General features: G+C 40.1%; 1 protein-coding gene across 1 annotated transcript in view; it reads left to right on the top strand.

Moving 5' to 3' along the window:
* The window catches only part of LOC126981615 (fat-like cadherin-related tumor suppressor homolog), a 108,225-nt gene extending 104,259 nt beyond the window's left edge, over nt 1-3,966 (top strand). The window contains exons 9-11 of the mRNA XM_050833053.1: nt 1,424-1,677; nt 1,796-1,940; nt 3,805-3,966. Coding sequence (XP_050689010.1) covers nt 1,424-1,677; nt 1,796-1,940; nt 3,805-3,966 — 561 coding nt within the window. The remainder of the gene's footprint in view (nt 1-1,423; nt 1,678-1,795; nt 1,941-3,804) is intronic.
* The last annotated feature ends 9,442 nt before the right edge of the window (nt 3,967-13,408 follow it).

Raw genomic sequence — 13,408 nt, 5'->3', positions numbered from 1 at the left:
GTTAACCGCAGTCAAAGGGTTAAACTCCCACCAGGTTCATGAAAGTATCCTTTCAAATGCTCAAACTACCACCAGGTTCATAAAAGTACCCCTGGAAATGCCCGCAGCTCCTCCGAAAGCCTTGCCTGATACATGTGCCGGGTCGCCGGAATGTTTAAGAGTAAGGCCTCAGTGATGTTCGTGACTGAAAGTGTCGCCAACCTTTAGTGATATCGAAAAAGTGACTTATTGATCCGTAGGTTTCTTCATATTATCCCGAGGATGCTGTATTAGATGGTAACGGTGGTGTTTTGTTTGTTTGTTTGTTTGTTTACAACAAGGGAGACAGCTCAAGGGCAAAACAACAAAGCAACAAAAAAAGCCCGCTAGGCGCTGCTCCAACAAGACGAGACTGAGTAAGAGGCCAAAAGAGTGGTCAAAACGTGTGGAAGAGTTTCATCGCATCAAACACTCATCAGCCGCCTGTCAGATGAGCCAAATAATTATAAGTTGCAGGTGACCAAGACAGTGGCTGCTATAGTTGTTTTATTTTTTCTCTCTCTCTCTCTCTCTCTCTCTCTCTCTCTCTCTCTCTCTCTCTCTCTCTCTCTCTCTCTCTCTCTCTCTCTCTCTCTCTCTCTCTCTCTCTATATATATATATATATATATATATATATATATAGTTATAGTTATAGTTATATATATATATATATATATATATATATATATATATATATATATATATATATATATATATATATATATATATATATATATATATATATATATATATATATAGTTATATATATATATATATATATATATATATATATATATATATATATATATATATATATATATATATATATATATATAGTTATATATATATATATATATATATATATATATATATATATATATATATATATATATATATATATATATATATATATATATATATATATATATATATATATATATATATATATATATATATATATATATATATATATATATATATATATATATATATATATATATATATATATATATATATATATATATATATATATATATATATATATATATATATATATATATATATATATATATATATATATATATATATATATATATATATATATATATATATATATATATATATATATATATATATATATATATATATATATATATATATATATATATATATATATATATATATATATATATATATATATATATATATATAGTATATATATATATATATATATATATATATATATATATATATATATATATATATATATAGTTATAGTTATAGTTATAGTTATAGTTATAGTTATCTCTCCAACATTCCTTTCCACACAACACACCCTTCCCGTCAGCTGTCCGTCATTTCCCCCTTGGCTAACGTAACCACTTGGTGCCTCCCTTGCCGCAGCTCGTGGTGGAGGTGATGGACGCCAATGATCACCGGCCGGTGTTCAGCGCCAGGACCTACGAGGGTGCCGTGAGCGAGGACGTGGCGCCGGGGTCCACCGTGATCACCCTGCAATGCCGAGACAGGGACCAGTCACCCACGGCGTTCTCCGCGGTGTACTTCACGCTGCACCACGTCCAGGCCTTGGCGTCCCAGGGCCTCTTCACCGTGGACTCGTTCACTGGTGACCTCATCGTGGCCGAGCCCCTGGACAGGTCAGACGAGCAGCTGGCGTGTCAAGCTGCAAGAAACAAAGATGAATAGTCTTGCTGTCTGAGTATACTGAATGCAGTTATTGAACATGTGATAACCTTGAGGCTCATCTCCACGTAGGGAGGTGTCCAGCGTCCACGAGCTGACCGTGAGCTGCAGGGACCGCGGCCGACAGGAGAACGCAGACTTTGCCCGCGTGTCCGTGACGGTGGAGGACGCCAACGACCACGAGCCCGTCTTCCTGGAGCCCATGATCATCGTCAAGGTGAGTACACTGTACCTGCGGCGGCTCGTGCACCGCCGCCTCAACCAACACCAGTTACCTGACCTGTGAAATATCGCCGGAGTTGAAGAATACTTCTCGTAAGTATTATAGGAAGTTAATTAAAGCAACTACATCACTATTATACACAGAAAACGTATAAATAGGCGATTCATATCTAATCCAGAGAAAAAAGTTTGTATATGACGAACGTTCCATCATAATATTTGTACACTGGAACAATCTGATGAACTAAAGTCAAATGTATAGTTATTGTATGACGAGTCTCGTCCCGGCGCATGCCTCACCGTGCCGTGGGGCGCGGGTCCATAAACAGCCGTTGTCAATAGTCGTGTTTCACCTCCCGCCCAAATAACACAAGTCCAGCAAACAGAGGCCGCGCCAGGGGATGTATCGTTGCTCTCCCTTTGGACCGAATCCTCTAGACTTAACGACGCTCCTCTGGCCAGAACCGAACAATGATGATTGTGTGTGTGTGTGTGTGTGTGTGTGTGTGTGTGTGTGTGTGTGAGAGAGAGAGAGAGAGAGAGAGAGAGAGAGAGAGAGAGAGAGAGAGAGAGAGAGAGAGAGAGAGAGAGAGAGAGAGAGAGAGAGAGAGAGAGAGAGAGAGAGAGAGAGAGAGAGAGAGACACTAAATCAGTACCTTTCAGCTCCTTTCGAGACCTTTAAAAACGTAACCCATCTTCTTTTCTGAGTCATAATGACGAGTCAATATCCCGGCGGCTTAAATCACGGGAAACTGCGGGAAACAAATAAGGGTTTAACCTCTCAAAGTTCGGCGGCGAGGAAAGGGGATTTGCAACGCCGCTTAACACCCTTGTAAACTTCACGAGCTGGCGGGGAAAAAGGACGAGGCGAGAGGCGGCCTTAAACAGCGGGGCAGCCTGAGAGGAGTAGCCATAAAGTTAGGAGCACGGTAAGAATAGCCATAAAAGTAGCGGCGGAAGACAGAGGAGAAGCAGGGCGGGGAGGAGGAGAGATCAAAGGCAGGAGCTTGAAGTGGGAGTTGAGACGAACACCCTCTTACCCTACGAGGCTGAAGGGGGTGTGAGATGCAGTCCCGACGCTCTACACGTACGGGGGCGCTCCATAAAGGCGTGAACGAGTAGTTTTGGGGGGTGAAGGAGAGGAAAAGAGTAGGAGGAGAAGGAGGAGGTGGAAGAGGCACGTGAGATAGTTAGTGACGTTAAATTAGTGGACGTTTACGGAGCGATTAACTTCGTATAAATTGTTTAGTCCGTGATGAAAATACGTTAGAAAGAACGATGTGTTATGACGTGCTTTGGGCGTGATTGGCCTGTAATGGTAAGGGATGAGAGTTTTATTATTATTATTATTATTATTATTATTATTATTATTATTATTATTATTATTATTGTTGTTTTCACTTGTAGTAGCAGTAGTAGTAGTAGTAGTAGTAGTAGTAGTAGTAGTAGTAGTAGTAGTAGTAGTAGTAGTAAATAGATGTAGTAGCCTAGTAGTAGTTAACTGTTGTTGTTGTTGTTATTGTTGTTCTTTTTCTTCTTCTTCTTCTTCTTCTTCTAGTAATAGTAGGGATGGTTGTAGTAGTAGTAGTAGTAGTAGTAGTAGTAGTTGTAGTAGTAGTAGTAGTAGTAGTAGTAGTAGTAGTAGTAGTAGTTGTAGTAGTAGTAGCAGTAGTAGTAGTAGTAGTAGTAGTAGTAGTAGTAGTAGCAGTAGCAGCAGCAGTAGTAGTAGTAGTAGTAGTAGTAGTAGTAGTAGTAGTAGTAGTAGTAGTAGCAGCAGTAGCAGCTTATTCACCTTACACACCACCCCATCGCTGTCCCTCCGCCCCTGCCCCTCACTGGTCCTCGCTTCCTTGCCCCAGGTGAGCGTGGGGGCCGCGGCGGGCACGGCGGTGGTGCGGGTGATGGCGCTGGACCACGACAAGGGCGACAACGGCAGGATATCCTACTCCATCTTCGAGGGTGAGTGTGGGCGGGTGAGTGGGAGTGAGGCGGCCACCAAGACTCCTCTCCACCCAGACTGACCTCTCTTTTGGCCTCTCGCTCTTTTTTTCTTTTGCCGGAGCAGCGTTTAGCGGCCTTTTTGTTGCTGATTTTGTTTTTTGTTGCTGATTTTTTTTTTTGTTGCTGATTTTGTTTTTTTGTTGCTGATTTTGTTTTTTGTTGCTGATTTTTTTTTGTTGCTGATTTTGTTTTTGTTGCTGATTTTGTTTTTTTGTTGCTGATTTTGTTTTTTGTTGCTGATTTTGTTTTTTGTTGCTGATTTTTTTTTGTTGCTGATTTTGTTTTTGTTGCTGATTTTGTTTTTTTGTTGCTGATTTTGTTTTTTGTTGCTGATTTTGTTTTTTGTTGCTGATTTTGTTTTTTTGTTGCTGATTTTGTTTTTTGTTGCTGATTTTGTTTTTTTGTTGCTGATTTTGTTTTTTGTTGCTGATTTTGTTTTTTGTTGCTGATTTTGTTTTTGTTGCTGATTTTATTTTTTGTTGCTGATTTTGTTTTTTGTTGCTGATTTTGTTTTTTGTTGCTGATTGTTTTTTGTTGCTGATTTTGTTTTTTGTTGCTGATTTTGTTTTTTGTTGCTGATTTTGTTTTTGTTGCTGATTTTGTTTTTTGTTGCTGATTTTGTTTTTTGTTGCTGATTTTGTTTTTTGTTGCTGATTTTGTTTTTTTGTTGCTGATTTTGTTTTTTTGTTGCTGATTTTGTTTTTTTGTTGCTGATTTTGTTTTTTTGTTGCTGATTTTGTTTTTTTTTGTTGCTGATTTCGTTTTTTACCCCTGAGCTGCCTCCCTTGCCGTGAAAAAAAAAAAAAAACGGCAGGATATCGTACTTCATCTTAAGGGTGAGCTTTTCAAGGGACTGACAGGCGTTCATTCTAACCCATATTACAGAACAGCGGCAGGATATCGTACCTTTGAGCGTTCCTCTAGGCGTTCATTCTAACCCATAAATACAGAAAAATGACACGATATCGTACCTTTGAGCGTTCCTCTGGGCGTTCATTCTAACCCTTAAGTGCAGAACAGCGGCAGGATATCGTACCCCATCTCCGAGGGTGACTAACAAAAGGATATTTATCACTTTACGTCTTCATAGTGTTCTGCGAGTTGAAAATGACCTTTATACGTTACCTTAGAGGTGCTGAGAATATCCAACCCAAGGAATTAGTTTCGCATCACTATTTTTTGAGATACTAGGCCATATTACATGTCAAACCCGAGAGGTTTCGGGTCCCTACAGAGTTATTCATCCCGAGCTTTGTAGGGACCCGAAACTTCTCGGATTGGACTTGTAGTACGGCCCCTAAACCGACCTTTGTAGGGACCCGAAACTTCTGGGGTTTGACTTGTAATGCGGGCCACTGTTTGATGGAATTAGGCAACTTTCACACGAGGCCACCGGTGGCCGTCACCGGTGACCGCCACTGGTTACCCCAGTGTGAAAGGTCCGGGTAACTGCAACCAACCAGTGACCACCATCGACCCTACATCTCCCTCCCACCATTCCTTGCTGTTCCTCCTTCCCTTCCTTTCCCTTCACACCTATCCCTCTACACGCGGTGGCTGAGTATATGCCATAGCTCAACTCATATGCGAGCTAGCCAGTTTTGGTTGACACCATCAGACTCAGCAGTGACTGTAGAATCAAGATGTATTTTAAAAACTCGACAAAAGAAATAAGAAAATGGTATTACGATGAGTTGAACCGTGAAGATGTTAAAAAAATGTTTATAACATGTTTTACTTATACTCACTGTTTTCAACAGTTGTTCATTGACTGCAGAAATATATTATTACATGACGTAGGAAAATCTCTCATCAACACGATAGTGAGATCAGAATGCAGATGAAGCTCCACATATTGAAAACACAGAGTTATTTATAGCAACATGACACTCGCCCCAACCATCATGGCGCGCGCGACACTAATTTTTTTAACATCATCATACAGGGTGTCTCGAGCGCTGTGATGGTTGGGGCGAGTGAAATGTTGCTATAAATAACTCTGTGTTTTCAATACGTAGAGCTTTAACTGCATTCTGATCACACATAGGGTAGGCGGTGGCCGAACTGGTAGCGTACTGGGCCCACATTCACCGCGTGATGGACGACGCGGGTTCGAATCCCCACGCTACCACTCGGATTTTTCAGTCACCGCCGAGTGGCTTAAAACTACCCACATGCTGTCCTGAAGACCACCCATCAACCCGGACTCTAGAGGAAGCCGTCCAAGCGAATCAAGAACGAGTTCCGGGAGGCAGCATGAGCCAATGCAAGATGGCGCCACTATAAACACTCGCCTGCGCCAGAACGGGCTGGGCTGACCATCAGGCCCCACCTGGAAGAAGCCTTGGGCCGACCATCAGGCCCCACCAGGAAGATGCCTACCGGCGCAACAGGCAAGGACGTACTATCGTGTTCACGAGCAATTCTCCTACGTAATGTAATAATATATTTCTGCAGTCAATGAACAAATGTTGAAAACAGTGAGTATAAGTAAAACATGTTATAAACATTTTTTTTAACATCTTCACGGTTCAACTCATCGTAATACCATTTTCATATTTGTTTTGTCGAGTTTTTAAAATATATCTTGATTCTACAGTCACTGCTGAGTCTGATGGTGTCAACCAAAACTGGCTAGCTCGTATATGAGTTGAGCTATGGCATATAATAAAGAAACATGTCTCACTCGAGCATGCAAGATGTGGTCCGACATGAATGTTAGCGGGAGAGTGGAGCAGCCAATCAGCTGCAAGCTTACTAACCTGCCTAGGCGCCAGGGGCCGTATACACAACTATTCTTAGAATAATACTAAGCCTTGCACTTAACAACTTTTAGCTAAGCATAGGCCCTTAAGTATTACTTAGAATTCCCCTTAGCGGACTCTAAGCTAAGTATTTTTTGAGCAAAATACCGGTATGAAGTGCATCGCATAGCAAAACGACAACTTGCAAAAGCATTGTATATAGCTACCACAGGACATATTATGCAAAGATGAAATAGCTATAATGAATTCAACACGTTATCTATCTGTACACAAAAGCTTGTTTGGAAACAATAGACACAGCAATGGAGTAAATGATCGACATAAACGAGCCTTCTTCTTCTTCCTCTTGTGGTCTTTATTGCCTATGATCGTTATAAAGGTGCATCTTTTCATGCTTCCGGTGTACCTCCACTATTCTTTTATGTGTTTTGGTAAAATATGTATATTACTGCCTCGACGTCGTCTCCTCAGCCGCCGGTGACAACAAAGGCGTAGCGCGAAGCGTATCACACGGAATTACCAAATAATAAAAGTAAACAAGTCAAAAACAAACTAAATCTAACCAGACCTGCCCAAACCTAACTATACCTAGCCTATGACCAACCTAACCTGACCCCTCTACCGCCAAAATGCAATGTGCTAAGATGCGTTAATTCACACTCCTCAATAGTTTGAAGTTTCTCCAATATTCAAGCTGTTTGTCACTGTACTGTATTCAGAGACCAACATACAACACATAATGCATTAGCCTCACGTGAGATGGCTACCATAATTTCAGACTCGTGTGTTCAGTGACTTTCTTGTTTATTTATTTTGATATATATCAACTTTCAGTCAGGTTACTCTGGTATATCTTTACCACAGTGGGTCAAGGCACACAATCATTAGTACTATTATAAAATGTTCTAATGTTTCCCGAGCTTCTACACCTATCTGCTGTACTATAGATAGGTATAGGTACTTCTCCATTCACAGAGGCCACTTCTCTCAACTATCTTTGACAGGTCTCCCATTCACATTGTTTCACTCTGCTCCAGTGTCATCATATGCTTTCCCTCTCTGTATATTTCCTTTTTCCAAAGGGGATTGTCTTGAATTTCCAGTGTTATATTAATTTGGCCCACCGGTATTCACTCATTTCCTCTCTTTGAAACTCAGCTTCCCCTTTGTTAACCTTTCTCAGAAGCTTCACCCCATTTCCCCTGAGAGCATGTGAACACTATCATGCCAACTGGTCTTGAATGACTTCTAATCTCCCGACATCTTAGGTGTTAGTTTTGCTGACCCATACAAGATAGCTGTGGGGTTACTACTTTCCCCATCCAAAAGCAACTTCCATATTCATACTGGCTAATTTCCCTTCTCTACCACTTATGTTAACACCCGTCATTTTCCTTACCTTGGCTTCATTCAGTTTTCTTTGTGCTTTCTCCTATGGCCTCCTTGCTTATCTCAAATGCTAAATAACCATGTGTTTCTATTACCTCTAAGATATTGTTTCCCAGCACCCGCTGTCCTACTGCTGGTGTGAATTTCCATTATTATGTTTAAAGATAAGTTTCCATTCCATACCAAAGTCATTTAGGATCAGGCAAAATCCTTCCACTAATACATCATCTGCATAACCTAGGCAAAGCAATACAACTTCTGATGTGTGGGGCTTTATTACTTTTGCCTATATCCACATATACACTTGGAGGAGGGGGAATGATTATGAGCAGAAAGGATTGATTGATTATGTGGCAGTAGATGGAAGACTGAGAAAGGATATCTGTGACGCGAAGGTAGTAAGCGGGATGTTCGATGGCTCTGACCATCTTGCAAAAGTGGGTGTTTGAAAAGAAAGGTGAAGTAAAAAAGGAAATACTGAAGATAGAAAAGTTACAGGAAAAAAGAAACAAAAGATGAGTATAACCGTGAAATGGCAGAGGCCTTAAGTGAAAAATGGGAAAGTGTGAAAATAGTACAGATACTGAAAAAGTTTTTGGAACATTTAAAGAAGTAGTGTTAACTACAACAAAAAAGTGGTAGGGATGAAAGTGGTGAGAGATGGAAAAAGAAAAGGAAATTCATGGTGGACAGAAGAGATAAGGAGGATAGTAAAAGAGAAAAGGGAACTTTTTTAAGAAAACTTAAGAAAGAAATGTGGTAGCAAGTAAAAAGGGAAAGGAAAAAGAAATATAGAGAATGCAAAATGAAATTAAAACAAGCAATAAAAGAAAGTAAGAAGAGAGTTGGTGAAGACTTTGGAAAAGACTAAGTGAACTAAGGGAACAGGAAATCATATTGGAAAGAAGTAAAAAATGAAAGAAAAGCATCACCCCAATAATATCTCCCCAAGGAAAATTAATGAAGTTATTGGTGAGAATGGAAAGATGTTGAAAGATGGGGAAGCTGTGAAAGAGACATGGAGAGAATATTTCAAAAACTTAATGAATTTTGATGAAGGACATCCAGCAGCTGTTACAGCAACAGTTTTGAGCGGAGGTAGAGGAGGAGTATATAAAGAAAGAAGTATAACATATGAAGAAGTAAATCAGGCATTAAAAAGATTAAAAAATGGAAAAGCAGCAGGAACTGATGGAATCAATCAAATATTTGCCTTCAGGATGGTAGGAGAAAAAATAATAGCAAAAGGAAAGAAACTATACGCTGCCTTCATGGACTTTGAAAAAGCTTATGACAGATTCGATTGGATTGCATTGTGGGATGTTTTAAAGATTTATGGTGTGGGAGGAAAACTGCTTAGTGCAATAAAGTCTTTCTAAGAGGATGCATCTGCATGTGTCAAAATTGGTGGAGAAACAAGTGAACATTTTGAGATAAAGGTGGGATTAAGGCAGGGGCGTGTCATGTCACCATGGTTGTTCAATATTTATATGGATGGTGTCATGAGAGAAATAAAGGGCAAAGTTGGAGTAAAAATGTACGCTGAGGGAGGGCAGTGGGTGCTGAATTCAATCCTGTTTACTGATGACACAGTGCTCATTGCAGAAAATGAAAGTGACTTACAAAACTTGCTCAGTGATTTTCAAAGCGTCTGTAAAAGGAGAAAGCTGAAAGTAAATGTCAACAAAAGTAAAGTGATGGTTTGTGAGGGGAGTAGAAGTGAAGTTGTAGATTTTGTATGCCCATATAGAGTGGGAACTGAATGTGAAAAAGAATGCAAAATAATTCTGAATGGTGAAGAAATGGAGGAGGTCAATGAGTTTAAGTACCCTGGATCAGTTATCAGTTGAAAATACAATAATAGTACCAACCCTCACATATGCAAGTGAAACATGGGCCTTGAATGAAAGTCAGAGGTCTAGAGTGCAGGCAGTGGAAATGAGTTATTTGAGGAGTGCTTGTGGTGTGAGTAGAATGGATGGAATAAGTAATGAAAGTGTGTATGAGCGTTTTGGAATGTGTCACGGGGGTGAAGGGAATAAGTGACTTTAAAGTGGTTTGGCCACATGGAGCAAATGGAGGAGAGTAAGATGACCAGAAGGGTGTATGTGAGATTGAGGGAGGGAATGTTAGAGGACGACCTCCAGTGAAATGGAGAGATAGGGTGCAGGAGTACGTTAGGGAGAAGGATGAGAGATCCTTGAGAAACTTTGAGTAGGCAAGGAGGGAGTGTCCGGATAGAGAAAGATGGAAACTTCTGCCGTGGCCATCCCCTGGTGGGAGCTGGTGTTTCTTAAAGGTCCCTCCGAGCGAGAAAAATGAGAAAAAATCATCACTCACGCAAACCATTTCATAATATATATCAACACATTTGTGATCAGTTTATGCATCATCTATTTTTGGGGGTTTATATCATGGCAAAAATGTGGCCCATCGCTGGTACACGGTAAAGCCACAAATTTGGCCTGTTGCTGCTACCAGGTTAAGTTGGACTATGAATGGACAGATGTTGTTTTAAGAGCATCTGAAATAAACTTATGGGACTGATATATGATAATTAAATCTGTGATATTTATTAAGATGTGTCCAGTGATTTAATTGGCAAAGAATTGCAAAACACAAGCTAAGAAAATAAAAGTACTGAACTGATTGACGTATCGACACAGGAAATGGCCGTCGGAGAAATAAGAATGGATTAGTAATTAATATACCCGAAGCAAGAACTAAAAGACATTGCATCAACATAAGTATGTAATAAAATAACAGGCATTATCTACATGAGTTATTTACTGCACAGTGCACACTATATGGGCTGGCAACATTGTCTTATTTTCTAGCAATTGAAGTTGCTTATATTGTGCATTATATTCTTGCATGGGAATGATTGCTTGACGCTGGATGACAAAAACTAAATGATTAAACAATAATGTTATGTGGCGAATACCAGCTTGAGGTCACTCTAGGTCTAGGAGGACTTGCTCGTTGTTGTCAATGTCATCACGATCACTGCAAATAGATACATTACAATTAGAAATGCTTAGGTACCTCAACTATATCTATATCAATACTTGAACATAATTCAAAACTCTTGAATCAAGGACAAAATTGCAATTTTTTGTTCAAAAAGATTTTAGCATTGTTGATTGACTTTAATAGCTATTTGGGAGTAAGACTAAGAATAATCATAAAATTCACTTTTAGATCTTCATAAGAAAGGAAGCTGCAAATAACAAAAGCCATAATATACTGTGAACTAATTAATTTCAAATGTGAAAAAAAAGACATGACCAAAACAAATTAAACAATACTACAATGCTAGCTAGCATGGGTATTAGTATCCTTTTGCAACACCCAGGGATTCCTGGGAGGTATTTTACAGAAAGGATAGCTGCCGTTCGTTAAGTAGGATCAATGAGGTTAGGTGACGTTTATATTTTTTTGTTAAGTTAAAATAAGGCAACATTCTGAATGATAGTTAGTTTGGTAAAAAATTTACGTCCAAAATCAAAATGTTTGTTTAAAAAATAGTCAGTAACACAAATCGGAAATTTATCTGAGTTAGGAGAGGTGAACTTATATTAAGTTAGGTATGTCAGAGCAAGGTTTCTAAACAAGTTGATTTAGGATTAAAGGAAAAAAGTCATAAGTGATGCAAGCTTGAGTACTAGAGCAAGTTCCGTTTAAGAGCTACCGGTACGTCAAATTGATTTGGTTTGGTTACTAAAAATAAGCAAAGGAAGGTAATTTTGTTAGGACACTTCTGACATTTAAGTTAGGTTAAAAATATCAACTTTTCTAAATAATTGTTGATTTGGTTAAAACTGGCTATCTTAAATAACAGATTAAGTTGAAATAACTATATGTCAATGATAAATTTACCCAGGTTAGGTTTGGTTTATCGCCGCTGGAAGGTTAGTCAAGTAAAAATTAAATAACAGACACTAGTGACCCAAATAGGTATTGTTTAGGGTTTGGTAAGATTGGTGGGAAACGTTTGTTGAAGTCAGTCACAAGATTAACAGGTGTGTTAGGTTTAAAGAGTTGAATATTGTAAAGGATAAGTCTGGCGAGGTAAAATATTGGCTCACCTGTGTTCGTTCCTTGGGCAGGAGTCTGTGGCTGCCGGTGTTGATCACAGGTAAGATACACGTGCACCAGTGATGACTGGACCTTCACAGACTACCTAAGGTGAGTGATAACAGACACTGGATGCCCTCCAGGCGATGGCTGGGGGCTGTATAACGACAGCCACACACTGCGGCCCGCGGGGCTTCCAGCAAGGTTACTCCCAGGGCTCCTTGTGTAACAGCCTGTGGATGGTGGCAGGCGGTCACCAGCCATCGCCTGGAGGGTCTCCAGTGTCTGTTATCACTCAATCTCTGTCAGTCTGTGAAGGTTGCACCTGCATTTTACCTGTCGGCGAACACCACTTCAGTCGTGATGGCCATGTAGGTGTTTCCAAGGTCCGCCTCGCCGAACCACTCATCTCAGCACGGTCAGCACAGTCCACAGATATTTCAGGATGAGTTTCAAATCATTACACGCCTCCAATTCGTCTAGACGAGGCAGATATATTAGGAGGTGATGCCTTTCCGCCCGCTGTAATCCACCATGTTGTAATACTTATGCATTTTTAACGGTGCTAAGGGAGCCCCTTCCCCGCCTTAAATTTTCCGCCCGCTAAGTGCTCCAGCTTCAGCGCTAAGCGGCCCAGCGCCATTTTAAGTAGAAAACTTAACGATTCTTTGCCGTTAAGTGCACTTAGCGATGCTAAGAACGTTTGTGTATACCGCCCCAGGAATCTAGCTGAAGTGAACAGACTATAGTACCGGTTGAATTCCCAATGCCGGCGCTTATAGTGACACGCTCGCCCGCCATGCTTGGCTGTGGAGTTGTGGGCCTGGCTGTGCGAGTCGCTGCATGTCCGTCTTCCCGCCATTTTGTCCTGCCTTGTTTCCATCCTCCCGCCCGCCTCCAGTATTTTATTAACTTATCTCTTAGATAATTCTTCATATCCGATTCTTTTTTTAAAGGTTTGCTAATATATATGCTGTTATTGTTATTAAACTTTGAGTCCATCCATAATAACTATATATGCTTATTTCTTTATCGAAAAGAATAATATTTACTTCATTCAGGGAGAGAGAGAGAGAGAGAGAGAGAGAGAGAGAGAGAGAGAGAGAGAGAGAGAGAGAATATCCATATCACCGAGATATCCACTCAGGCACCCCGTCTCAGCCTCTCACTCGTGTGAGGAAGAAATGAGGGGCATCATGAGCGACTGGTCTGTATCGGTATCGGTACCGAA

Source organism: Eriocheir sinensis, chromosome 49 (assembly GCF_024679095.1).
Source record: "Eriocheir sinensis breed Jianghai 21 chromosome 49, ASM2467909v1, whole genome shotgun sequence".
NCBI classification, from domain to species: Eukaryota; Metazoa; Arthropoda; class Malacostraca; order Decapoda; family Varunidae; genus Eriocheir; species Eriocheir sinensis.
Note: the sequence above shows the minus strand (reverse complement) of the source record. Positions and strands in the feature narration are given on the sequence as shown.